Source organism: Aspergillus bombycis (genome assembly GCF_001792695.1).
Source record: "Aspergillus bombycis strain NRRL26010 chromosome Unknown contig00015, whole genome shotgun sequence".
In the NCBI taxonomy this organism is placed as follows: Eukaryota; Fungi; Ascomycota; class Eurotiomycetes; order Eurotiales; family Aspergillaceae; genus Aspergillus; species Aspergillus bombycis.
This window is the reverse complement of record NW_019170017.1, coordinates 380014-404436: the sequence shown is the minus strand read 5'-3', so window position 1 is coordinate 404436 and position 24423 is coordinate 380014. Positions and strand designations below refer to the sequence as shown.

The 24423-nt window shown below is 51.0% G+C and overlaps 9 protein-coding genes across 9 annotated transcripts; 5 read left to right on the top strand and 4 right to left on the bottom strand.

The window, feature by feature from the left end:
• Positions 1-739: 739 nt before the first annotated feature.
• On the top strand, positions 740-2611 carry ABOM_002520 (putative isoamyl alcohol oxidase; the record flags this gene model as incomplete). Its single annotated transcript, XM_022529650.1, has 2 exons — positions 740-1209; positions 1270-2611. The coding sequence occupies 2 exons, from the start codon at positions 740-742 to the stop codon at positions 2609-2611; spliced, it is 1812 nt and encodes a 603-aa protein (XP_022392202.1).
• A 587-nt stretch (positions 2612-3198) lies between these two features.
• ABOM_002519 (tRNA (cytosine-C5-)-methyltransferase) lies at positions 3199-6090 on the top strand (the record flags this gene model as incomplete). The annotated part of the gene is made up of 4 exons (XM_022529649.1): positions 3199-3219; positions 3305-3483; positions 3562-5688; positions 5748-6090. The coding sequence occupies 4 exons, from the start codon at positions 3199-3201 to the stop codon at positions 6088-6090; spliced, it is 2670 nt and encodes an 889-aa protein (XP_022392312.1).
• Positions 6091-7450: 1360 nt separating this feature from the next.
• ABOM_002518 (glycoside hydrolase family 35 protein) lies at positions 7451-10905 on the top strand (the record flags this gene model as incomplete). The annotated part of the gene is made up of 10 exons (XM_022529648.1): positions 7451-7585; positions 7659-7735; positions 7783-8085; positions 8139-8405; positions 8478-8493; positions 8541-8636; positions 8686-8820; positions 8870-9536; positions 9586-10655; positions 10708-10905. The coding sequence occupies 10 exons, from the start codon at positions 7451-7453 to the stop codon at positions 10903-10905; spliced, it is 2964 nt and encodes a 987-aa protein (XP_022392300.1).
• Positions 10906-13061: 2156 nt separating this feature from the next.
• ABOM_002517 (uncharacterized protein) lies at positions 13062-13610 on the top strand (the record flags this gene model as incomplete). The annotated part of the gene is made up of 1 exon (XM_022529647.1): positions 13062-13610. The coding sequence occupies one exon, from the start codon at positions 13062-13064 to the stop codon at positions 13608-13610; it is 549 nt and encodes a 182-aa protein (XP_022392273.1).
• Positions 13611-14094: 484 nt separating this feature from the next.
• Positions 14095-14463, bottom strand: ABOM_002516 (uncharacterized protein; the record flags this gene model as incomplete). Its single annotated transcript, XM_022529646.1, has 2 exons — positions 14095-14382; positions 14446-14463. 2 exons carry the CDS (start codon positions 14461-14463, stop codon positions 14095-14097), a joined length of 306 nt encoding a protein of 101 aa, XP_022392274.1.
• A 995-nt stretch (positions 14464-15458) lies between these two features.
• On the bottom strand, positions 15459-17226 carry bfr1 (putative nuclear segregation protein (Bfr1); the record flags this gene model as incomplete). Its single annotated transcript, XM_022529645.1, has 3 exons — positions 15459-15671; positions 15735-16901; positions 17098-17226. 3 exons carry the CDS (start codon positions 17224-17226, stop codon positions 15459-15461), a joined length of 1509 nt encoding a protein of 502 aa, XP_022392275.1.
• A 437-nt stretch (positions 17227-17663) lies between these two features.
• Positions 17664-18536, top strand: ABOM_002514 (DNA-directed RNA polymerase core subunit RPB5; the record flags this gene model as incomplete). Its single annotated transcript, XM_022529644.1, has 4 exons — positions 17664-17762; positions 17848-17930; positions 18012-18165; positions 18228-18536. The coding sequence occupies 4 exons, from the start codon at positions 17664-17666 to the stop codon at positions 18534-18536; spliced, it is 645 nt and encodes a 214-aa protein (XP_022392276.1).
• Positions 18537-19302: 766 nt separating this feature from the next.
• ABOM_002513 (putative integral membrane protein Pth11-like) lies at positions 19303-21016 on the bottom strand (the record flags this gene model as incomplete). Its single annotated transcript, XM_022529643.1, has 2 exons — positions 19303-20596; positions 20667-21016. 2 exons carry the CDS (start codon positions 21014-21016, stop codon positions 19303-19305), a joined length of 1644 nt encoding a protein of 547 aa, XP_022392301.1.
• Positions 21017-22837: 1821 nt separating this feature from the next.
• On the bottom strand, positions 22838-24240 carry ABOM_002512 (histidinol-phosphate transaminase; the record flags this gene model as incomplete). The annotated part of the gene is made up of 3 exons (XM_022529642.1): positions 22838-23861; positions 23928-24101; positions 24155-24240. The coding sequence occupies 3 exons, from the start codon at positions 24238-24240 to the stop codon at positions 22838-22840; spliced, it is 1284 nt and encodes a 427-aa protein (XP_022392302.1).
• Positions 24241-24423: the final 183 nt, after the last annotated feature.

Genomic DNA, 24423 nt, shown 5'->3' with positions numbered 1-24423 from the left:
TTTATATCAAGGAGGAACGATGAACGTTAGAGGCGGATTACATTAGAAAACTACCCCAGAATTCAACTGGTGGGACTCCACATTGCCTTTCCTATTTGGGTTATTCTGGCGTATTCGTATATTCTACACTGGTAGAGTCCTGTTACAGGTCGTCAGATTGCAATTTCTTTTCTCTCTTCCCCTCCATCTTTAGAAAGTAGACGAGAAACTTTATTTTAACAATTGACGCGACCTCAGAGGTTATGTATGACGTTGAGGGAAGGCTTATGCTGCCTGCTATCTACCTCCTGGGTCCCTCATAGATACCTCGCTGCTGTGAAACTCCACTGCCCTACTACACTTTGTATCAATAGGCAATTCTATATTGTCTAATAGATTTTAGGCTACTGTACATGACTCCATGGAAACCCAGAAGAAGGAAGAGTGGTGGACTCACGAAACGCTCCACCCTACCATGGTCCTAAGGTGGGTGCTATGAGATCGTCAGTGAAACGAAGATGCCTATTCCATGTGGTAGGAATACCACTGCCCATACGAACCTTTCTCATTTGTAATCTGACACTGACGGGTTGAACTCCGTTATGGTAGAGTATACAGTCACACTCACCGGCCCACCAACGTCCTTGGTACCCCTTAACAGCGGCTCGTAGTCGTCTATCATACAGGTATATATATGGCTTCCCTGCGCCGCTCATAGGATTTTATAATTCGACTCAACCAAAGTCTTTCTTGATTTATCATGCTACCTACCATTGCTCTAGCGCTAGCCCTGGCGGGCCCAGCATTTGCATCACCATCTTGCAAGGTGACTCCGTTAGACTCAGCGTGGCCGTCTACCTCAGACTGGGCATCTCTAAATGCCTCCATTGATGGCAGGCTTCTCCGTACCGTGCCCGTCGCCTCCTCGTGCTGGCCAGGTAACCCGTTTGGATCATCCGTGTCTTGCGGCAACGTTCAGTCAAACTGGACGAACGGAATGTGGCTGTCTACATTTCCCGAATCAATCGACTACCCAATCTATGCGAACAATTCTTGCTTGCCTCCGAACGCCGCGGGTTACGTCAAAGGAAGAGGCTGTACGACTGGAGGTCTGCCTGAATACATCGTGAATGCGACTACTGAAGAGCAGATCGCAACGGCAATGCACTGGGCCTCAGAGAGGAACCTTCGGATTGTGGTCAAGGGAACAGGTCATGATTTAAACGGAAGGTACGTTACTTTGGTGCTGCATAGTGGGTTTTGCTGACATGATCTTTCATCTCCATTCAGATCTAGCGGTGCATTTGCCCTATCTATCTGGACTCATAACTTGCGCAAGCTCGAGCGCAATAAATCCTGGATGCACCCGAGTAAAAACACCTCGGAGGACGTGTTCATTGTGGGAAGTGGCCAGCAATGGGGAAATGTACTCAACAAAGCCCTTGAGAACGGAAGAGTGGTAACCACCGGCCAGGATCCTAGTGTTGGACTGGGTGGTTACATTCAGGGTGGTGGTCACGGTCCCCTCTCCCGCACGTATGGCCTTGCTTCTAGTCATGTTCTCCAGATGAGGGTTGTCACGACCGAAGGCAAGATTCTGATAGCCAACGACGCCGAAAACCAGGACCTGTTCTGGGCCCTTCGTGGAGGCGGTCCTGGTTTGTATGGCGTCGTCACAGAGTACGTCATCAGACACCACCCGGCGCCCAGCAGTGTGACGATGGGCAACCTTTTGATTGCGCCCAAGGGTGGCAGCAACCAAAGCGCAGAATTGTCCTGGGATGCAGCTGTGACCCATTTCTCAGCTCTTCCGGACCTCATGGATGCCGGCTTGGCAGGAGCTTGTATGCTCGCAACAGGCAAGAGTGCGATGAACTTTGCATCACTTTCAGAACCCACCACTGGTGCTGTTATTCAGCAGGTCTTTTGGTCGTTCAACTCGACACCTTCGGCCATGGAGGCACTTGTCAACCCTATTCTGTCAAACATCACTCATGCGGCTGGTGGAAACAACAGTCTCTCCATCTCATTCAGTGCTTCTTCCCAGAGTAATTACTCGTCTTTTTTCAGCGCCATTTCCGGTAGCGATGCGGCCGGTGGGCAGAGTGTGGTTTCTAGCCGTTTGCTAGGACGGGCCGAGCTGCTTGACACGCCTCGACACAAAAGACGTGCTTACCTCAAGATAGCGATGCGTGCTCAGAACGAAACCGCCGGAACGTACGCGACAATCGGTCTACAAGGCGGTCCTGGGGTGCGCAATACCCCGCAGGGAGAATGGGGTGCATTACTTCCAGCCTGGCGCTCCGGGTATCTGCATTTCATTTCCAACGGTGCTACTGTTGACCCTATCGCCGCGGGATCGCCAAAGAAAGCGCTGGAAAATGCGGCTCGCTTCAACGAGGTTAAGGAGAAGATGTGGAGAGAGTGGTCGCCTAACTCGGGTGCCTACATGAACGAGGCCAACCCGTTCACAAGCAATTTCAAGCAAGACTTCTACGGCTCGAACTATGACCGTCTGGCGGAGGTTAAAGCTAAATACGACCCCAGTGAAAGTCTGTTCGTGATATCTGGTGTGGGAAGCGACAAATGGCAGTATGACTTGGATACTGGCAAGTTGTGCAAAGACAAATAAGTCTTGTCGACTGGTTTAAATATGGCTATCTGCATTAAATTGCTGGTGGTAGACGGAGGCCTGGGAGCTTCACTTTTGAATTGTAAATTAACATCTGTGTTGTAAGAACTGTGCAAGCAGGTGTTCGCCTTACTATTTGGCTTTTAATATTGTCTCTTTTTTCTCTTCTCAATTTTTTCTTTTCCTTTTTGCACCTATTTGAGTAGTTATCCTGTTAACTTGCGGAAAATGGATGTACGTTTGAGAGCCCAAGAAGAGTAAACGAAATGAATCCTGGTTGATGCAAAGACCCATCGAATAAAGCATATATAAGAAGTTGATCCCTCACGTTACATATTAAATTATTGCATCGTTGTATCTACTGAGATGCTTCTACATGACCTGGTTGGCAATGAAATAGGGCTTCTGATATCAGCAGGCAGGCTAACCCAAAGTGTAGAGCACGATTATCTAACCCGGACCGAGGGATAATCCGGAGTGGGATGTTTTCTGGAGCTTCCGAAACCAAAGCATTTGCGATAATCGTTCCGCAGCGGAGAAATTCCCTGTAACTTTATCTGCTCTCTAAAATATTTCTTCCCTGCACCATGGGTAAGCGCGGAAAGAAGGTGAGAGACCCAATTCAGTCCAATTGATCTGTTGCTTGAGACTTTGCATTCTCAATTTTACAGTAACTTACACTATACGATGCAGGGTCAGGGCGGCCGTGGTGGCGGGCAGCGCCAAAACTGGAACGACATTCCCAAAACGAACGAGAAGTTCGAACGCTTCTATAACGAGCAAGGGTTTATTCCAGAGGAAGAAAAGGAGGTATTCTGGGAGTACCTGCGGAGAGATCTCCCCAACAGTTTCCGATTCACAGGATCACGAGGGTACGTTATCGGTAGATTTTCTCCGCGCATGATGCGCAAATTACCAAAACGGCAAAGATACTAATATGTGGCCTAAAGACATGCTCTCGCAGTCCAGGAGCGCCTCAAGGAATTCTATATCCCCGAAATCACGTCGATTCAGTATGAGGGCAACTTCGTCGAGCCACCGCGCCCGGTCTCCTGGTACCCTGACCAGCTCGCGTGGTCGATGACCACCCCGAAGCAGGTCGTTCGCCGTTTCGCTCCGTTCGCCAATTTCCAGAAGTTCCTCGTCGCTGAGACTGCGGTTGGAAGCATTAGCCGACAAGAGGTTGTTAGCATGATTCCTCCGCTCTTGCTTGATGTGAGACCTGGTATGACTGTGTTGGACATGTGCGCCGCTCCGGGTAGCAAGTCTGCACAGCTTATGGAGATGATCCACGCTGGAGAGGAAGACTCGATGCTCCAGGCTTCCAAACAAGTGAAGGAGGGAACCGCTGGCCCCGAGCCTCTGGGACCTGAGGGCCTCAACGACGATGGTAGAACCACCGGTCTTCTCATCGCTAACGACACCGACTACAAGCGCGCGCACATGCTTATCCATCAGATGAAGCGACTCAGCTCCCCGAACTTGATCGTCACAAATCACGATGCTACCATGTACCCCTCGATCAAACTTCCCTCTCCTCCTGGACCCAACGGAAAGGTTCAGAATAAATACCTGAAGTTCGACCGTATCCTCGCGGACGTTCCGTGTACTGGCGATGGAACTCCCCGGAAGAATATCGGTGTTTGGAAGGAGTGGACCCCCGGCAATGCTTTGGGACTCTACGCTACACAGGTTCGCATCCTTGTGCGCGCCTTGCAAATGCTGAAGGTCGGTGGACGTGTTGTGTACTCAACTTGCAGTATGAACCCTGTTGAGAACGAGGCTGTCGTTGCTAGCGCTATCGAGCGCTGCGGTGGTGCCGCCAATGTGCAGATTGTCGATTGCAGCAACGAGTTGCCGGGCTTGAAGAGAGTCCCCGGCTTAAAGTCATGGAAGGTTATGGATCGCGATACAAGGATGTGGAACACCTGGGAGGAAGTTGAGGAGCACCGGGCAAGCCAAGGCATCAGTGGTCTTGGTAGAGTCGCGGCAGGCATGTTCCCTCCCACTGGCGAGAACGCAGACCTACCTCTCGACAGGTGTATTCGTATCTACCCCCACCTTCAGGACACTGGTGGATTCTTCATCACTGTTCTGGAGAAGAAGTCGGAGATTCGCGCCAAGCCAGAAGACTCTTCAAAGGTCATTCCCAAGGGAACTGTTGCCGCACTCACCGAAGAGCTTGAATTCAAGCAGAAGAATGGCAATGGCCAACCATTGGAGAAGATTGATGCGTTGGATGATATGGTAACCCCCAATGAGAATGCTGCAGAGGAGGCCCAGAAGAACGCTACTGTTGCAGAGGCTACCCACCAGCCCCCTTACTCTGCCACCAACCAGATGTCCCCTGCGAAGAGGGATGCAGAGAGCATGGAAGATGAAGTCCCTTCCAAGAGGACCAAACTCGATGATGGCTCTGAAGTAGTTGTGGGTGATCGGCCAGTTCACCAGCCGGCTCCTGTGATTGAGCCTGATAGTATGGATACATCCGATGCTACTTCCACGCCTGTAGCTCCTGAAGCGACCAAACCAGCAACGAGTGGAACTCAGGCCCCACCCCCTCAGAAACGGAAACCAGGCCAGCCGATTGAAGAACCTTTCAAGTACCTGGACCCTAAGCATGAGGAGCTCCCACCCATTTTCGAATTTTATGAAGGATCAGACCGGTTCCCCAGAGATCGATTCATGGTCCGTAACGCACAGGCCATTCCTACCAGAACTATTTACTACACTACCGCTCTGGCGCGCGACATCTTGACTGCAAATGAGGGACAGGGCATGAAGATTGTCCACTGTGGTGTTAAGATGTTTGTGAAGCAGGACGTGCAGCGCCCGGGTGTTTGCCCGTGGCGTATCCAGACCGATGGCTTGAGAGTCCTTGAGCCATGGCTGGGCCCCGGTAGAGCGGTTACCCTCAAGCGGAAGGAGACTTTGCGGAGACTTCTCGTAGAGATGTTCCCCAAGGTCGATGATGAGGGCTGGAAGGAGCTTGGAGAAATTGGCGAGCGTGTGAGGGATATCCCCATGGGCTGTAGTGTGCTGCACATTGAGCCTGATACTTCTGAGACTGGCTTCAGGTATGTTTGACTGAGTCTACTGTGCTGCATTGAACCAAAATCCGCTAACTGTGTACTAGCGAGCGAATGGTCCTTCCCCTGTGGCGCTCCCTGCATTCCGTTAACCTCATGCTTCCCAAGGAGGAGCGTCGCGCTATGCTTCTTCGTATCTTCAACGATGATACCCCGCTTGTTAACATCACTCAGAAGCGCGCAAATGCGGAAACGCCCGCTTCAGCGACTCCCGTGGTTGAGACAACAGACGCCGATAACACTCCGGCTGCAGCCCCCGCCGAGGCGGAGGAAGAAGCAATCAAGCATGAAAACGAGGTTCTGGGGCAAGATGAACAGGAACAGGTCGAAAGCCGTGAGACCTGGCAGAAGGTCGGTGACGAAGAAGATCGGTCCAACACGACTGTATAGTTTGTAATATGACTTGGGATCTACCGGGATCTACATATATTTAGCAAAAGCATTGATTGTACTATGAAAAGACACAGTATTATTTCGTATACTTGCTTGGGTGGTTTGGCTGTTACTAGGGCTCGGTTACATAGATACGGGCTTCTTACGTGCGTTCCCTGTATGGCCAGTCCCGTAGAAAACCCAGCTGCTCCTGGTTCGCTTTCCCCGGAGTCATCCAATGAAGGAATCGTCTGGTTCCTACAACACTGAGCAAATTGCCAACACGATAAGAAATCCTATGGAGCGCACAGAAGACTAGGTCTCTCGCATGGAGATCCACTCAGTATGGATAGATCTCATGCAATCAGTACAGGAGCTTGTTAAAGCCACCGTTAACCGGAACCAAGCACGAAAAACATCCCGACTAACATCATCTAGATGTCCCAACGTATATATCCCGCATCGGACGGAGCAGAAATACACCGACTACCGACTGCCGGTCGGATGAAGCCGACTCCGACGTGGTTAATGTTCAACGGTTAAATTTCGGCGAAATGGGGGTTAATGTTTGGAACTCCAGAATAACCTGTTCTGAACTAAATGCTTATTATTGACCGTCTCGGATAATAACCGTCTTGTCCCGCTCGATGATGTGCTGAGTAGCTTCACTGGTGGCCTGATGCTTTCTTGGCTTCTGCTCATCAACTTCCTGCCCAGAAGGTTAGGGTTGGCAGATGCTTAATCTGTCTATCTTATCTGATATTCAGGCACTCGACATGGGTATACCTTCCCCATGCTTGTCGATATCCTTGAACCATGTATGTATGGACGGCGATCAAACGAAATAACACAGCACAGCACCTCTCCGGGTGGTGAAGTTGGTTATGAAGGGCTCAGAGAGAGTAAATGCTTTTGATATGCGGAGAAATACTCCCGGATCGTCGTCCGATGGGGTCCTTTCCTCCGTGTGGGGGATCGTCACCAATACTTTCCCTCTACGTTTCGTTGCATTGGTCCGGTCTCACAGCATTCCAGCTCGCAGGAAGTACCTTCGGGCGTTCTGGCTCTCCTCTGATTTGGTCGCTAACGGTGCTTTGACCAGCAGGGGGCCATCGTGTCCCGGTTGGTTTTGTATACAGCTCCACGATTCTACATGATGTTTAGATGAAATCGCATGCACTCCACTTTTGACTAAGGACTCTATTGGTCCATTTCCTACCCTATACATCATTGACGCAAGGTGTTCGACATTTTAATTAATGAAGCCGGTTATTTATACTATTTATCCTTTCAACCCTACTTATAATCGTGCAATTGCCCCCGAAACGTGCGAAGTCTGCTGTAAGCGCTCACTGGGGTTCTTCTGCAGCACGACACCATGAAGCTCCTCTCTGTGGCTGCTGTTGCCTTGCTGGCGACACAAGCAGCCGGTGCTTCCATCAAGCATCGTCTCAATGGCTTGACGATCCTGGAACATCCGGATCCGGCGAAACGAGACCTGTTGCAGGACATTGTATGTCGTCATCAATTCTCGATCACTCACGATGCTCCAGAGTGATTATGTAAACATACTGACCGTTCTGCAGGTTACATGGGATGACAAATCTCTGTTCATCAATGGAGAAAGGATTATGTTATTCAGCGGAGAAGTGCATCCATTCAGGTACACCGGCCTTGCGTAGTGCTATGGCTCTATTCTGACAGAAACAGATTGCCAGTACCTTCGCTGTGGCTCGATATTTTCCAGAAGATCAGGGCTCTTGGTTTCAATTGTGTATCTTTCTATATTGACTGGGCCCTCCTGGAGGGAAAGCCTGGCGACTACAGAGCAGAGGGCATCTTTGCTCTGGAGCCCTTCTTTGATGCAGCCAAGGAAGCCGGCATTTATCTGATCGCCCGCCCCGGTCCGTATATCAATGCGGAGTCCTCAGGCGGTGGTTTTCCTGGATGGTTGCAGAGGGTCAATGGCACTCTTCGCTCGTCTGACAAGCCATTCCTTGAAGCCACGGATAAGTATGGGTTCGTTGATAGTTCCTGTGGCACACTTGCTTACAGTTTGGCTTTAGCTATATCGCCAATGTCGCTGCTACCGTGGCAAAGGCTCAAATCACGAATGGAGGGCCGGTGATTCTCTACCAGCCCGAAAACGAATACAGCGGTGGCTGCTGCGGTGTCACTTACCCCGATGGAGACTACATGCAATATGTCATCGATCAGGCTCTGAACGCTGGCATTGTTGTGCCCCTCATCAGCAACGATGCCTCGCCTTCTGGGCACAATGCTCCTGGGACTGGAGCGGGCGCTGTTGATATTTATGGCCACGATAGCTATCCGTAAGTCACTCTGCAATTGCCTTCTCCTTTTTCATAGGGTTGTCGTCTGACTGACACTGACATCTTCCTTAGGCTCGGCTTTGATTGTGTACGTTCTATTCTGCGAACGAGGTTGAATACTTCTGACGTATATAGGCAAACCCATCTGTCTGGCCCGAGGGTAAACTGCCCGACAATTTCCGCCAGCTCCATCTCGAACAGAGCCCATCAACTCCGTACTCACTTCTTGAGGTAAGTTACTCAACTTGGAGGACCAGTAATATGTCTCACTGTTTCCTAGTTCCAAGCGGGTGCTTTCGACCCATGGGGTGGACCCGGTTTTGAAAATTGCTATGCTCTCGTTAACCACGAATTCTCGAGAGTGTTTTACAGGAATGATTTGAGTTTCGGGGTTTCTACCTTTAACTTATACATGGTATGGCCTATTTATATCTTTGGAACATACCTTGCGCTGATACAGATAGACGTTCGGTGGAACTAACTGGGGTAACCTCGGACACCCCGGAGGATACACATCCTACGACTACGGCTCACCCATAACTGAAACGCGAAATGTGACACGGGAGAAGTACAGCGACATAAAGCTCCTCAGCAACTTTGTCAAAGTATCCCCAGCCTATCTCACCGCTACTCCCGGAAACCTGAGTACCGGTGTCTACACGGACACCTCCGACCTGGCTGTCACCCCTTTGATTGGTGATCGTCCAGGCTCGTTCTTCGTGGTCAGACATACGGACTATTCCAGCCAAGAGTCAACCTCGTACAAGCTTAGGCTGCCTACCAGTGCTGGTAACCTGACTATTCCCCAGTTGGAGGGTACGTTAAGTCTGAACGGACGTGACTCTAAGATTCATGTTGTTGATTATAATGTGTCTGGAACGAACATTATCTATTCGACAGCTGAAGTCTTCACCTGGAAGAAGTTTGACGATAACAAGGTCCTGGTCTTATACGGCGGACCGAAGGAACACCATGAACTGGCCATTGCCTCCAAGTCTAATGCGACTGTTATTGAGGGTTCGGACTCTGGAATCGTCTCAAAGAGGAAGGGCAGCACTGTTATCATTAGCTGGGATGTCTCCTCTACTCGTCGCATTGTTCAAGTCGGTGACTTGAGAGTGGTCCTGCTTGGTAAGGAAATCCACACGAAACTGGCGTACACCACTAATAAAATCCACAGATAGGAACTCTGCTTACAACTACTGGGTCCCCGAGCTTCCAACGGAAGGTACTTCTCCCGGTTTCAACACTGCGGAGACGACTGCCTCGTCCATTATTGTGAAGGCCGGTTATCTTCTGCGAGGCGCTAACCTGGATGGCGCCGACCTCCATCTTACTGCTGATTTCAATGCCACCACCCCGATTGAAGTGATCGGTGCCCCGGCAAGCGCTAAGAACCTGTTTGTGAATGGCGAAAAGGCTAGCCACACAGTCGACAAGAACGGTATCTGGAGCAGTGAGGTCAAATACGCGGCTCCGGAGATCACGCTTCCCAGTTTGAAGGATCTGGACTGGAAATACCTGGACACACTTCCCGAGATCAAGTCTTCCTATGACGACTCTGCTTGGGTTTCTGCGGATCTTCCAACAACCAAGAACACCCACCGTTCTCTTGACACACCAACATCGCTATACTCTTCTGACTATGGCTTCCACACTGGCTACCTGATCTACCGGGGCCACTTCGTTGCCAACGGCAAAGAAAGCGAATTTGCCATCCGCACACAGGGCGGTAGCGCATTTGGCAGCTCCGTATGGCTGAATGAAGTGTATCTGGGCTCTTGGGCTGGTGCCGATTATGCTATGGACGGTAACTCTACCTTCAAGCTGTCTCAGCTGGAGTCGGGCAAGAACTACGTTATCACCGTGGTTATTGACAACCTGGGCCTCGACGAGAACTGGACCGTCGGCGAGGAAACCATGAAGAACCCTCGTGGTATTCTTAGCTACAACCTGAGCGGGCAAGATGCCAGCGCAATCACCTGGAAGCTCACTGGTAACCTCGGAGGAGAAGATTACCAGGATAAAGTTAGAGGACCTCTCAACGAAGGTGGACTGTACGCAGAGCGTCAGGGCTTCCATCAGCCTCAGCCGCCAAGCGACTCCTGGGAGTCGGGCAGTCCCCTTGAAGGTCTGTCGAAGCCAGGGATCGGATTCTACACTGCCCAACTCGACCTCGATATCCCGAAGCTGGGATGTGCCGCTGTACTTCAACTTTGGCAACAACACCCAGGCGGTCCGGGCACAGCTGTATGTGAACGGTTACCAGTATGGCAAGTACACTGGCAACGTTGGGCCACAGACTAGCTTCCCTGTTCCCGAAGGTATCCTGAACTACCGCGGAACCAACTATTTGGCACTGAGTCTGTGGGCCTTGGAGTCGGATGGTGCTAAGCTGGGTAGCTTCGAATTGTCCTACACCACCCCTGTGCTGACTGGATACGGGGATGTTGAGTCACCCGAGCAGCCCAAGTATGAGCAGCGGAAGGGAGCATACTAATCTTAATTCCAAGATAGTGGGCTATGAGTGACGGACGAACAGAACTTTAGTGATGCAGAGCGCCTATTTGGCTGCAATTGCAATGGGATACCATGCTCTTTAAGTCTTTTGAGGTTCGAATCTACGTAGTAATCGCTTTGTAAACTTCCTTGGGCAGAGGGGTCTATTCCTGGTGTAATCATAGTAGCCGCGGAAATCAGAACAGATACCGGCGTAGGACCTACCATAGCTTGAGGCAACCAAAATCTGTAAGCTAGTAGGGCTAAGCTAGTAAGTAAGCCCAACTCTACAATTATACTTGCAATTCGCGCAGGGCACTGTTCAGCTGTTTAAGGCCCACAGGGGAAGTAAATATCGCCCTAGTCCCTTAAGTATTTATCCAGTATAACCTCTTCCTTAATAATACCCTTTGTCGCCTCTGGGTCCCCGGCCGAGTCGGTGTATACATTTATATTGGCTATATAATTATAGATTCGCCGTTTACATAAGATTTGCCCCCCAAGGGCATTGAAATATATATTGCAGTCACCGCTTTTCGTACCTGTGTTATGCAAGTCCAAGGGATATATTCTCTTACAGTAGATTCACAGCTGAAGAACGATCCAAGGCTTTCCCTGTAACCGACATCACTCACTTTGTTGTTCAGTGAGTATTATGCAGATCTTAAAAATCTAGTTACAGTGTTAACGAATATAGGCAAGACTCCCGGCCAGCAGCTGCCGACACCAGCACAAGTCCGGGCCCTGTCAACAGATATAGACATACACCCTCAACCAAAACCTATTATCTTCAGAAACCCAAATATCTTCGTCAAGTTTGGTCGCTACGTTACGGTTGCAGAAGCTCAGTGCCTTTGGATGGTTCAGCGGACCTTTCAAGGCGCTGTGCCGGTTCCTGAGCTTTTCGGATGGCGTGTAGACGACAAGGGCTACGCATACATTTATATGCAGCTCATCGAAGGACAAACACTACTTGATGGGTGGTAATGATCTTCACAGCACAGACAAAGAAGTGATGTGCAACCAGTTATACGAAATCATTAGATCTCTACGTCAACTTAGCCAACCGTCTGGCAAGTACATTGGTACGCCCTGACCTAATCTAGGCGCAAATGTGTTGCCGATATTGATTTATCTTTTCAGGATCTATTAACCGCCAAAAAAACCCCTGATTACGTCTTGCAGTCACTGACAGAAGCCGGGCCCTTCCCAAACATAAAGGAATTCAACGATTGCTTCTCCACCTTGCTCCAGTCGCGGCTTCTGGAGTCCCTGAAATATAAAGATCCCTATAGAGACCTCTTGCCGGATGGCGGAGACATCAAATTCACACACGCTGACCTTCACCGAGGTAATATTATGATATCGTCGACTGGGGTCAGGCAGGCTGGTATCCGGATTACTGGGAGTACTGCAAAGCTCTCTACACCTGCTGGTACGAGGATGAATGGCGTCGGGACTGGATTGACAAGTTTCTATATCCACAACTGCAGGAATTTCTAGTCTTCTCGGAATATACCATGGCGATCGGTGCTGTCTAAATTGGCCTTATCCCGGACAACAAAGGCCTTGGAATATAATTTAACGAACCTACTACCAGGTAAACAACCATAAAAACCAAAAATACCAATTCCATCTCATCATAAATAATTCCATATAAATTAATAAACCCATTATCCTACGGTAAAGCCCACAAAACAAAAAACCCACCCAAATAGAGTGAATGGTACTTAGACATTGGATGCGTGGACCCCAGCCAGCCCTAACCCAGCCCGTCCGTCTCCTGCATAAATGAATCTTCCCAGCCACCAATAATTCCAGTCCAGACCCTCGCAATCCCTCCACGTCGATTTTTGTCCTTTCCCTTCTGTCACACCATAACATTACTTCATTCATTCATTCATTCTCTCTTCCATTCCATGACCCCCCATTACGCAAATATCCAAAGACACAAGTCCATGTCGCGCATACAAGCATACTAGATCTCCACCTCCACCTCCACATTAATCAATCTTATCGCAATCTCCGAGATAATCCCGGGCCAGTACATTATTACTCCAAACATTGAAACCACAACCATAACTACAACCACAACCACGATCACGACCAACCAAACACCCAAAGATAACGGGCCAAAAGAAATAAAAAGAAAGAGAAATGCCCCCCCTCCCCCCCCAACACCACCGGCGAGACCTCAGCAACAACAGCGACAACAACCTCACAAAACGGCTCTCCCCCATCCCCCTCGGCCCAACCTACAGCACGATCTCCATCCCAGCCTCCTATGGCCGCCTCACCAGCTCCCCGGCACCGGGCACAGTCGCCGGGATCATCCTCGGCAGCGTCTTCGGCTTCATCTTCCTCCTCTACCTGCTCTGGCTGGGGCTGAGCTCGGGCCGCCGCTTCGGCAGCGAGACGCAGACGGAGATGGCGTCGGCGAGTAGTGCGGGCGGGATGCGGCGGAGACGGGGAAGGCGGATTGTGGTGGAGGAGGAGAGGCCGGCAAGTAGTGCGCATGGACATGGCCATGCGGATCACATTGTGGTGGAGGAGAGTGTGACGAGTGCGCCGAGTCGGTCGGAGGGCGATGTCATTGAGGTGTTTGAGGAGAATAGTAGTGTTGATCGGCCGCCGAGACGGGGGAGGAATGGTGGAGGGTGGAGGAGGGGCGATTTGGAGGGGAGTGAGTTTAGTTCGAGGGTTTGATTTGGATTTGGTCGATTCTTCTTTCTTGGGGGGGTTAGGTTGGGGTAAGTGGTATGGAGGGGAGGAATGGGGGTGCGTGTTTTTATATATTGATGATTGATACCCTTTTTTACTTTTTTCTTTTTTGTGTTTTTTGTTTTTCCCCCCCTTTTGTTGTGCTTCCGTGACTAGGTTATGACTGACGTGATTAAGTTGGACGCGATGATGATGGGTGTACGAGCGTGAATGACCATGATATAATATAGCAGAGGCATAAGTAATATATCACGATAACGATACCAACACGTTGATTAACCGAGCATCAAATGCAACAGACGACTATTCGCAGCGGAACAAGCAAGAAAGATACCCCGTACACCATGAACGAAACCAACTCCATTCCGGCGCCAAAAGACGAAACGAAACCTAGTCAAAGCCGCAGCAGCGTAGAAAACCGAAGGCGAGGCGCCAATCTAAAACAGAATGTCCAGACAACAACAGCAGGCTAGCGCAGCCATGATACCGGCGCAAATACCACCGCCCGAGGATCCGCCGCCACCGCCGCGGTCATCGGCGTAGTACCCCTGCTGCGGGTAGGGCCCTTGCTGCGGCGGGTAGTACATGGGTTGTTGACCCTGCGGCGGCGGAGAGCCGTAGTATCCCTGCTGCGGGGGCGGACCGTAGTTCTGCGGAGGGTATCCGCCTTGGTTGTAGTAGTCGCCCTGGGCGCCTTGGGGAGGGTAGTAGGGCCTGCGTCGTGGACGGGGGCGGGATAGGAGGGAGGCGGTCCGTCCTGTTACGCATTTGTCAGTGCTCTGTGTCCGTGGTGGCCATGGAGAGGGGAGAGGCTGCGTACCGGTTTGTTGTAGGACATGTTGGCGGGTTGTCCGGAGGTGGTTGAGGCGTTGGAGAAGGTTGTTGAGGTGAACTTGCAGAGTGGATGCGCTGGTGGTGGTTTTAGGCCGGGTGGCTTACTCCGGTATTGCGGGTGGCTGGTTGCCCTAGATATCTAGTTCGAGGAGGAATGAGAGGAGGCCAACAGAAGGAACAGAAAGAGGGGATCGGAGGAAGGGCCGAGAAAAAGGGATTGAATGAAGCGAGCGGATTTAAATTGAAATTGAAGCCCCAAGACCCTTGGCGCTGGCTGTCCTGTTTAGGCAACTTCAAATCTAGGCTGGGCCACATTCTGGACGTGACTTGACGCTGGACGTCTGCACCGCCACACGGACCTCGGGCCACCAGCGGCATGGCGTGCCGATGGCAGGTGATGGCGATGCTTCCCCCCCCCCCCCCCAATCATTGGCCGACCGCGTCCTGGCTACGCACACCTTGACGTGGCTAAACTTAACTATGGCTTGCTTGCTTACTACTCGGGAAGTCAATTGAATACGGTAGATTCGGTTCATATAGCAAAAACCAGCAACGGCGTCCCCAATCGCTCAGATCGTTCCTCACAAGCTCTGAAATCAACGCTAAATCTCATCATCCTGCTCTGCAGACTTTTGGGGAGGGAATCGGAGAGGGTAAATGGATAAGAGGGGAGAAAGAGGGAGTCCTGCCATAGCATGATGGAACAAGACAAGACGAGAAATCAAAAAAAGAGTAGTAAATATGGATTACAAGAAAGGAATAATAGCCAGACGGTGGCCGTGCAAAGGAGAATTAAACCCCCTCGGACCGGTGCAAGATTCCCACACAGAGAAAAAGAATAAGGGAGGATCTGCAAAAGCAAAGAGTTATCGATAAGATGCACAGAACTAACCAAAAACAAATGAAATGTAAATGCTAAATCTCCGCTTGGGGTCTAAAGCGTCAATTCGCTGATGCAAGAACATGCAAAGTTGCATAAATCTATCCGAGGCGCATCGCTTAGGCCGTCTCCTCGAGGGAGGCCTTCTGCAGCTCGTCAGACACATCGGCGGCAGCGTCCTTCTCCTGCTTCAGCTCGGCCTCGGCCGAGACCTTGCCGTTAACACCGCTGTTGATGATAGCGGGCTTCTTGGCGGCGTCAGTCGCACGGTCGTCCGCCTGAGCGGCCTCCTCCTCCAAGCGGGCAATTTCCTCCTGGGCCTTCTTGATGTTCTATGGAAATAATTAGTCACGGTAGCTCATACGAGTGGGAATCAAAGTAGAGCCGGTACATACCTCCTCGGTCTTCGAAGCCTGGTTCTTCTTCCACTCGGTGATCTTAGCGGCCAGCTTCTCGACAACGGCGGGGACATCGGTCTGGTTCATAGGGGGGTCGATCTTGACCTGGGCGAACTCCTCGATGATACCAACGTTGAGGTTGAACTTCTCGGCGGGAGCGGGGCTGCCGTTGGCGTTGCTCTTCTTGCCCTTCTTACCCTTCTTGCCACCAGTGCCGACGAAGTAGTCGTCCTCCTCCTTCTTCAGGACCTTCATGCCCTTCATGCCGGAGTCATCGATGGTACGGCCAATCTCAGCACGGAACTGAGAGGACTGGTCCTTCTTGTCATCCAGGCCCAGAGCAGCGAAGTCGTAGGCGGGGTTGAAGTGGCGGATAAGACCCTGAGCGGTAAGGATCTCGTCGGTGTAAGCCAGGCGAGAGGCCTCCTCGAGCTTCTTGTCGGCAACCTTCTTCTTCTTCTCGCGCTCGAAGGCGTCCCGCTGGGCCTTCTGCTTCTCCCGGCGGACTCTCCAGGCCTCATCCTCGTACTCCTTGTAGGCTTTGCGGGCCTTGTAGTAGGTGTCCTTGATCTCACGCATAGCAGTCCACTTCTGCTGCTGCTCACCGTGGAGCTTGGTGCGCTCATCCCGCAGGGCGTTGAGGTTCTTGAAAGCGCCATCCTGCTCGGCCTTGATGGCATCCAACTCCTTCTGGATCTCGGCGTACTTGTCGCTCAGGGCCTTGGCCTCAGGGTTGTCAAGGGTCTTCTTGAGGGTGGCGATCTGAGCCTTGATGTCGTTGATAACCTTCTGGGCCTCGTCCAGGCCGGCGAAGTTCTTACGCTGCTTGCGCAGGCTGGAGATGTCGGCAAGGTTCTTCTTCTCATCGACCAAGCGCATGGTACCAGAGTCAACCTGCTTCTCGAGGCGCGCGATCTCGCGATCAATCTCCTCAACGCTCTTGAACGACATGCGAGTCTTGGAGTTGTTCTGCTCCGCAATGCGGGCCTTGAGCGTGCTGTCCAGGGCATTGATCTTCTCCTGAGTGCTGGACCTAGACGCCTTGAATCCCGACTGCTTCTGACGGATGGAGGAGAGCTCAGCACGGAGTTCCTGCTGTCTCTTGGCCGCGGGCGAGTCCTTGTTGTTGGGCTTGGCGGTCTCGATCTTGGCCTTGACTTGGTTCTTCATGAAGTTAGTGTCTTGTTACGTCAATGGAATGCGGGAACGGTGTAGAAAAGATCTCGACAAAACGTATGGCGGATCATAAATGGTCGGTGGGAGCCGAGTAGGAAAAGGGCACAATGTAGTTTGTGCGTTGTATACGACAACCATTGAGACTCCCAAAGAACGCAAAATGACATAAGAAACTGTCACATACCAGCTTCTCCTGGACCGCAGCATGCTCCTTCTCAGCCTGCGCGAGGTCGGCCTTGAACGCCTCCTCACTGGGCTTGGTAGGCTTCACCTTCTGCTCCGTGGCAGGAGCCGATTTGGCTTCAGCGGCCATCTTGTCGGGGAATTTGCAAATAGGGGGGTAAACACTTGACAATGCAAATAGATTGACCGAAATCAATCTCTAGGAGGGACCCCAAAAGAGCGTGAAATGAGGGGAAACCAAAGGGGAACGTTGAGAGAAGAGGAAAAAGGAATGGGGCAGAAACTCGTGCTCATTTTCTCGGTCTGGCCTTTTCCTTTGGGGTTAATACGTTGTTGGCGGCGCTTAACCGTTGCCGCTTAGCGCTGTTCCGCCGATTTTTCGAGAACCTCCCTCTATCGCTTTTCGCAACGCTGCAACTCCAGCCAACTTTTTGTTGTCCCATCCCACGGCTCACATTGGGCTCAGAGTTGGTCATTGATCTCTCTAAATTAACTCTTTACCGACACTTCTCTTTTTTTTTTCACTTTGGTTTTGTGTCGTAGCGCAGGTGCGCCTCATTTTTCACCATGGACGAGGACTACTCTTCTGGCTCCGTCGATGCCGACCGCGAGATGACCAGACTTTGGCGCACATGGAGGACGGTATTCGAAATGCTTCAGGATCGGGTACGTGCTGCTGACGGAGGGGAGCAATTAGCTACACTCACGGCGTCTGTTGCACAATGTATGCTGACAAGCCATTTTCGGACAGGGCTACGAAGTCACCGAAGAAGAAGTGCAAATATCGCTCGAAGAATTCAAACATAAATACTCCGATCCCCTCGGATACCCAGAGTATGCGACCCCAGACAACATGCACGTTTGCAACCTCCCAAGGAAACAGGCCGCTAACAATTCGGCGTAACTTTTGTGCAGCCGCAACAAGATGAAAATCCAAGCTCGCCCCACGGAGGCCATGCAACTCAAATACACGGCCCTCAAGACCAACTCCAACCCGGACCCCCAGCCCGACTGCGGAACCATCTACGTTGAATTCTGCCCCGACTCGACCGGCGTCGGTACCAAGCAAGTGCGCGCCTCAACCATTTCGTCGACGAGAACAACTTCCACACCGGCGTGTTCATCACCCAGACCCCGATCTCCCCGTCCGCCGTGCGTCTGCTGAGCGGTGTCCCCGGCCGTATCTGCGAGCATTTCCAGGAGCAGGATCTGCTGGTTAACATCACCCGGCACGAACTGGTCCCGAAGCACGTTCTGCTGAGCCCGGAGGAGAAGTCCCGGTTGCTGCAGCGCTATCGTCTGAAGGAATCTCAGTTGCCCCGTATCCAGGTGTCGGACCCCGTGGCGAGATACCTGGGCCTGCGCAGAGGTCAGGTCGTGAAGATTATTCGCAAGAGTGAAACGGCCGGTCGTTATGCCAGTTACCGTTGGGTTATTTAATCGCGATCTTGACGAGTATGGCTTGTATGGTTATGCTATATGAACGGACGGCTGTTTGCTTGGGGGGAGTTAATCGCGCTTTTTTCCATTCAAAGATGCCAAAAGAACATGTCAAGTTCGCCAAGAGGTTCCGGGGCACCCTTGCTGGGGCGCGGTTTTCTCCTGCACGATGGCCTACGCCGTGTCTCACCCTCGAAGTGAACATATAATCGAGTGGATGAGATCTCAAAGAAGAAAGGAGAAAGAAAACCAGAGGAGTGGGCAAATCACGGGACGAAAAAGAAAAATCAAACGAAAGTCCAATTGCAGGCATTATGGGCAGCATGGCGTAAGGGCGAAACGAATGATTCATGGCTGGAGTGTACTGTCATGGTTCTGGTTGATTCCTTTGAATTTTTACTAATCGCAAAAACCCCGACTATATTGTACAATTTTCTTGATAGATTACTGAAAAATGCAATGGTCATGAGATTTCCAGTGGTCATCAATAGTCACGCCTCTTTCCCAAGTAGAGGATGAGACGGGTCACATTAAGATATAATTAACTCAATCCAATGGCAACTATAGACATATACATGTAGACCAAGATATCCAACCAATATCAACGCCATCGCTAATTCCGACACTTATCCAGTACACATAACCCATATTGAACAACAGAAAGGGAAAAAAGAGGTCAAAAAACGTGGGGAGAATAGACCCCTAAGAAAAAGCGAAGGAAGCCTATTTATACATCAAACTACCGTTTATTATATACCGTCATTATTCATGAATGTTTTGATAGTAATCCCCCAACATCCTGAAGTTCGACATCATCACTTCCTTCAGGAATTGGGGCAGTTACATCGGATTGGGATCGATACGGTGGAGCCGGTGACTCCGGCGTATCACTGAAATGCACGCTGGACCCTCGTCGGCGGCCATACGAGTTACTACGAAGACCGCCAGGTCGTGAAAAGTTCGGGGACGCGTTCGGAGCAGCCCTTAAGGTCGGAGTGGAGAGTAGACCGCCAACGTCTTGAAGGAATGTTGTGCTTCCACTGCGTGTATGCGTCGTTTGCCCGGGAGGAGGCATTCGGTACTGCATATGTGATGTTGGAGGGGGACTGCTCCCCGGCGATGGATCCAGGAGACCGCCGACGTCGAACATAGAGACTCGGCCGGGTGAGCTCGGGACGGAGTCGCCCGACGCTTTGCGCAACGTTTGATTGGTTGGAAGATACTCGTGTGGACTCACTTTGATGTCAAGACTGCCCGTCGTAGAAGATCGATCGTCCTCGATAGCAGATGTATGGCGGTTGAAAGACCAGTTTGGGTCCAGTGTACCCGTACGGGCTGTAAAAGGCTCGCAGGGGGCAACCACGGGGGCTGGCCGAGGCAGCTTGTGGTCAGAAGAAACCAGCTCAGGGTGCAGACGGATGCCCAGATCGCCTGCCAAGTCGGAGTCACTGCCCCAGTGGTGGTGTGTGATAGTTGTACGACGAACCGAGCTGTGATCCATGCTCTCGCTGACGGAGGCAGATCCTAAGGCCTTTTTGAACTTGGCTTTCTTGACGCCTTTGTCTCGCACAAAGGACCCAATGACTATGGCATTAGAAACCGCCGTGGCAGCGAGGATCTCTAGAGATGCCAGAAGAGATCGGTATTGCTGGGATCCTTTGTGGCTAATCACGGAGGGTACGCGGTAGCAAGTAATGCCGACGAGAATCAAGGATAAGGCGAAAAGAATAACGAGCGAGGCTTTGCGTTTCGCAGACATGTGAGTCATCATAATCAGAGGGATAGGAAAGGCCACAAGAAGAAGATCCGTAATCACGTCGCATACTCCCATTGTAATCAGGTTCGCATAGCCAGAGCGACACTGAGGGCCAGGGTCCGGAACCACCTGCCAGTAGTGGCTGAAAGGCTGGCATTCAGTCAGGGTTGCGAGGACCACGGCAATCAGAGTCGATCCCAAGAAATAATAGATAAACTGGAGAAATATCCGGAGAGACCGGCGCCATATCATCTCCGAAACCCGCTTGAGAAATTCACATACGGTAAATTTGGCAGTCCAGATGCTTGTTGTAGTCAAAACAGTCAGCCGGCATGTTTTATCTTAGAACAAATGCTTCGAAGCAGTAGCCTTACAAGATAGCATAGCAAATTCGAGAGACCAGAACCAACTTGCTTCCAACGATCCGATGTTGAATCTCCTCTGCCGTCAACCCCCCTGTCTTCGTATTATTGGTTCCCCAGATGAGAATAACATGCACAAGGGCCATGCGGATCAACAGGGGGATAATGGCAAGCATCATCACCTTATCCTCCCGAAAGAAGCGCTCAATACGGACATAGCGACCACAGACTCGAACCACAATGATGGCCAGGGAGAAACCGGTGGCCCACCAGCTCACCAAGAGCGTTGGATTATCGTCGGCCTTCGTTCGAGCATTCGGAGGGATTTCCGGGTATAGACCGCGGGTGTCCAGTACAGTCATGGCCGCTGAACCACCTCCGCAGAGGGGCCAGTTGGAAACAGGCGAGCACAGCCCAAGTTATCAAATAATAACGCACCGTGGATGAGTCCCTGGAGTAAGTTCAACAACGTAGTGCCTTTGCTTGCACTCACATTGCTCATGACGAACCACTCTGAGCATGCACGTGCGTTTCCCCAGATTAGAGTATTTCCTCAGTGTGGGGAAAGGAGGTATAACGTAAGGAAAACCGGGGAATATAAGAGGCGACGATCTTGCGGGCAAGAATAGCGGGTGGAACCGGCGTTAAATGGGTGGTAACGGTGGGAGGGAAAGTGATGTTGATCTGGTGGCGTCCCGGGTGGAGGAGCCCCTACTTCGTATAGATTCTGGTCGTTGACGAAAGAGCAAATGAGGGCAATCGGGAAAACGAGGGACAAAGGGAGGTAGACAGGAGGTTCACCTGGTAGATAAGTATAGAGCCTTTGCTCTTACGTACCCCAAAGCGAAATAAGATTAATATTACAGGGAAAAGAAAAGGAAGGATTTCACCGCCGTTTCGGTAGAAGTTGTGAAATATATTAACTCAAGGACAGTATGTCACAAAGTCAGAGAGACAGAGATGGTTGGTTAGATCAAAGGAAAGCATCCATATGCAAACGGAAGGGGGACACCCCGGCCAAAAAGCAACCCATCAATGGCTATTTAATAATAAAAACAAATATGTTGATAATCGTGATGATAAAAATCACACCCACCTCGAGGCCAAGGGTCATGGCGGCCAACCGATAACCATGGATTCAAGAGATAAGACCAAACGGTGGCAGTGGGCGTCGGGAAGCGCCATTTATCGGCCCTCCGTTTGGTTCGAAGAGCAGGATTCGAGGACGGAGGAGCTGGGCAGGTCAGCACGAGATGGTATTGGACCAGCCAGAGAGAGGCGATAGAGTAGGGGACTTAGCCGCTCCAGGAGCTGTTTGCGGAGTAAGTTTATTGGCTTCCGCCCGATGGCGATGGCGAAATGAAGCATTGCTTGTGATTCTTGGACTCGAGAAGGAGATTCGAGCTTGGGCCGGTTATCATCCGCCTTTCAAGGTACGAACCCTGTCGAGAGCGTGAGCTCGTATATGATCAATGCTGCGGATTATTAGCGACGAATAGGGAGACAGAGCGTAGGAGATAATCCATGCTGTTACCTTATCAGATAGTTGGGAGGAATTTGGAAGAATTCCATTGGTAGTTGACAAGTGACCCGATCAATCTCCTACATAAGATGGACATGACTCGTGCAACCAGATTGCATTGTAAAGTGTTAGGGTAGTATCCATTCTTCGATGGTTGAAGTTACCATTCGGTAGGAGAATCCGTACGACAGACACAAGTCACGTCAGCTGTGCCTGGTCCACGTGGCGGTCTTGTGACATTGATCTTTCTCTCCTAAACCCACAACACATGAACTCGCCATACCATCGTAAGTGTTAATTGGTATACAGAACATACATACATACATACATGCTACGGTTACTACTTTGACCAGTAGCAAACGTATCCTCCAGACTTCTTATCACGACCCCGTACGATATGTACCCCCTATTCCATACGACTTGTACCGAGTATACATGGATAGTAACCTTCTGGTGATGGTCCCATTCGCGCCTCTTACGTATTTGCCTGTCTCTCCCGGTCGGAAAATGAAGATAAGGAAAATACTAACGGGCTTTAATATTAAGACGAAATCTCCGTTCTATATTGCAAAGATAATGTAAAAGGCTAAGGAAGTCTATCCTGAAAAGTAATTAATCTTGAGAAAAGAAAATAATATGGCTGGTTCCAGTTCTGATGCGCTTATCCTCTCGACGACTGGACATCCGCTCCCCTGAGAAGACCGTCCAGGACGACCCGCAATTCCTGCAGGAACCTAGTGACTTCTTCCTCTGTTCCTACTGTAACCCGCAGGCAACCTTCACATCCAAGCTCCTTTCCACGGAACCGTACCACCACGCCGCGTTTTTCCGCCATAGCTTCGTACGCAGCCAAGGCAATCTTGTTGCTGGGCTTTCCGCCTTCACCGGCAGGCTTATCTAGGAGTTCAACTAAGAGGAAGTTCGACTCTTGTCCACCAAGGAAGCGACCCACTCCTGGGATCTTAGGCAGTTCCTGTAGCAGGCGTTCGCGCTGAGCAATAATCTGCTCCCGGTATTTCTTCATGACAGCCATGTTGTTAGGTGACAGAGCGGCCATAGCAAGTGCACTAGTTGGGCTTGAGATGTTATAGGGGGCCTTCAGGCTGTTCAACAGACGGGCAATGGCAGGGCTGCTGAACGCAACTCCTAGTCGAATACCAGCCAGACCAAAAGCCTTGCTCAAAGTCTGCATAACCACCAGGTTGGGCCAATCGTTGACCCACTCGGCGAGACTGGAACCTTCAGGCGCAAAGTCGATATATGCCTCATCCACTACAACCACACCATTCCATGTGGGATGCTCCAGCACCTTCTGAATGTCGGACTTACGGATCAAGTTGGCAGTGGGGTTACCCGGTGAGCAGATGTACACCATCTTGATCGAGTCATCTGCAGAGAGAGCCTCGAGGATCTTGTCCGGCTGCAGTTGGAAGCCATTCTCGACATCCAGAGGCACCTTCACAATATCTACATCATTGACCTGCGCACTAACACCATACATGCCATAGGTAGGGGGGCAAGTAAGGATCTTGTCCTTTCCCGGCACGCAGAAACACCTCAACAGAGCATCGATGGCTTCGTCGGAGCCGACTCCAACGAAAAGGTTCTCGGGGATCAAGTCTTTTTGGCTGTGGATACGGGTATTGCGGAGCTTGCAGAAAAGTTGCTTCAACTCAATCTGATGTCTAGTAATTCATCAATCCGAGTCAGCTTAGACTTGTTAGGGACTAAAGTATAGGTGAATCACTCACGGGTCGGGATAGCGGTTCAATCCCAAAAAATCGATGTCTGGCTTCGAGGAGCCAGTCGAACCTCCATTGACTGTAGATTCTTGCAGAGCGCCCTCCGAGTTCAGGGCAAGACCGGGACCGTAGGCGTTTTCGTTGGCATCGAGCAGGACATTCGTTCCGTCATCTTTGTAGTCACTGACTCATTAGTTTCTCGGGCGCTGATGCGGGAATCTGGAGGGCAAACACACTCTCTCGCACAGCGATAGGGCTGCAATTGCAAGATATTCTTGCGCGCGCATTTAGAGAGATCGAACGGTGATTGTCTCGCAGCCATTTTGGTATGATATTGCTGAAGTGAAGAGATTCCTTGCAAACCGAAGAAAGATTGGTGGGGGGGGGGGCTTTAAGTGGCGGGGAAGATTAGAGGCGGGACCGGTCTCGGAAGTGTGACTCCTCAGGAACGGTAGCTTAAATCCCTTCGGCAGTCAATGGAATGTACTACTGACCTCTGCTACAT